This window comes from Cariama cristata, unplaced genomic scaffold (genome assembly GCF_000690535.1).
Source record: "Cariama cristata isolate BGI_N322 unplaced genomic scaffold, ASM69053v1 scaffold42966, whole genome shotgun sequence".
Lineage (NCBI taxonomy): Eukaryota > Metazoa > Chordata > Aves > Cariamiformes > Cariamidae > Cariama > Cariama cristata.
Window position 1 is genome coordinate 142 of NW_009623548.1, and position 1,999 is coordinate 2,140.

Consider the following 1,999-nt stretch of genomic DNA (forward strand, 5'->3'; position numbering starts at 1 on the left):
GTGATGCAGCTTGGATTCTGACAACATTCATAGAGCAGCATAATACTTTTCTGCAAGAGAAAAGGGCCAGACCTACCCTGACACTACAGTCATGCCTTAAAATACTTCTATCAGGGTAAACTGGGGAAAGTTAAAGTTTAGAATGGTAGTGTGAAAACAGTACTCTGGGTTGTGGGGTTTTTTTTTCATCATCTTGGCCTGTAAGAAGCCCAGTCTTGTATGTCTGCCAAAGGAAAAAGATATTGTATCTCTAAGTATATCTCTCAGTAAGTTCTGCACAGAAGTAGAACATCATTGAACTTCCCAGCAGACTCAGATGGAGCACTTTTTAAGGTTATCAAATGAAAGCAAGTAAAGTGTACTCAGTTACTGTAGAACTAAGCAGGAGCATCTGGAAGGGATGAAGTCAGTTTTTGCCCCACAGTTAACATGCACATGCCTAACGTTACTCTATCTTGAAGGACTGCTGTTTGCCAAAATTTCCCCCTGCTCCCCCAACTACCTCTCCTCACAGTTTTACCACAGGTACAGTACATGCAGCATAGGTTAATTGTTAAAGAATATTTCTGTCTTTAAACCTATTCCCTTCAACGAGCCACTGTCAGGATCACACACCTTCTGAAGAAGCTATATAAATGAATGACTTTTCTGAATTGAAAAACTGAAACTATTATCTAGCACATGTATTAGAATCAGCTGCTTAAGGGAAGGAAATGGTTGCTCATCATCTTCAAAAACAGGAGATAAGGTGCCTTTACATAGTCAGAAATTTGACTACTGTTTCTCACAAACTAAATATATCTAAGTAATGCAAAACTAACTAATCTGTTCTTATTTTATTAGAATAAGCAGAGAAGCCTGAAGTATCAAAACATTATATAAGTAATGTCATAATTTTTATCAAGTCTTGACGGCTCCTATTTCTTCACTTTTACTGAAGTCACATGCTTGTCATTGCAAAAAAAGAAAATTGAAATCACTCAATTAAGCCATTCTCAAGAAAGAGGCGAACTCTAAAGAGCACTGGGAAAAAAACAAGTCACTTTCATGAAAACTACTCTTCTGATCCCGAACCAGTAAAATCACCAGTGACTTCAGTGTAGGCAGGCTCAGACCCTGAGAACTAAATCAGATACTGCTGACAGCAGCTGGCATTTGCTCTCCAAAGCTACCGACTGTAGCATTGGTTCGTAATAAAAGATATTGATCAAAAAGAGAAAAAGAGGGTAATTTGGTCCTGTGATACCAAGACAGAGATATTTGCTAAGGAAATGTTACTGATGTTTTGTGAACACAGTGACTGGTTTAAATATGCTGTACTAATAGTACCTCTTTTACAACACAGACCATTTCCCCCTCAACATTAGAAATATTTTTAAGAATCAGTTGGTTCATTTCTACTTACAAGGACTGTTAACTTGGTTACGACAGGACTGAATATGGTGAAAGCCAAGTAAAAACTCTTTATCTCCTTCTACACAGACTGAATATTTGCAAAACAGTAATAACATTTTCTTACCTCCTTTTCCAAATATACTTTCTTATCATCCAGTGTATTATAAAGAGTAAAGAACTGCTTCGTTTCTTTGTGAGTTGCTGAGACTGTAAACAAAAAAAAGGGTAGAATAAAAGAGCATGAGGTGAAATGGAATCTATAAAAATACTTCATAGGCTTTATGTAACATATTTTTCACTACCAATAATAGAACATGCTCTTTTAATATATTCTGGAAGAATACTCCCTCTGCATGTAAATCTCCAGCAGGGTTTGCAGCTATCAGATTTTATGGGAACAACACAACTCAGTGTTTAAATTAAGCCTCAACTGCTGACAGTCCTTTATGCGAACATATGTTGGCACTATCAGCTGCGCTTCCTTACCACTGTCTGTTCATCCTTCCTTCATAAGCTTTACCTTTACACCATACAGGCTGCTGTGCTGCTAACAGTTGCCCTCGCATAGCTTGCCCGTAGTGGAGGAGAAGCAGAGGCTCAGCAG

General features: G+C 37.9%; 1 protein-coding gene across 1 annotated transcript in view; it reads right to left on the reverse strand.

Annotated features, from left to right (window-relative positions):
* Positions 1-1,519: 1,519 nt before the first annotated feature.
* The window catches only part of CCDC93 (coiled-coil domain containing 93), a gene marked incomplete at both ends in the record, with an annotated part of 40,623 nt that continues 40,143 nt past the window's right edge, over positions 1,520-1,999 (reverse strand). Inside the window, one exon of the mRNA XM_009702760.1 lies at positions 1,520-1,602. Within this exon, the coding sequence (XP_009701062.1) occupies positions 1,520-1,602 (83 nt within the window). The remainder of the gene's footprint in view (positions 1,603-1,999) is intronic.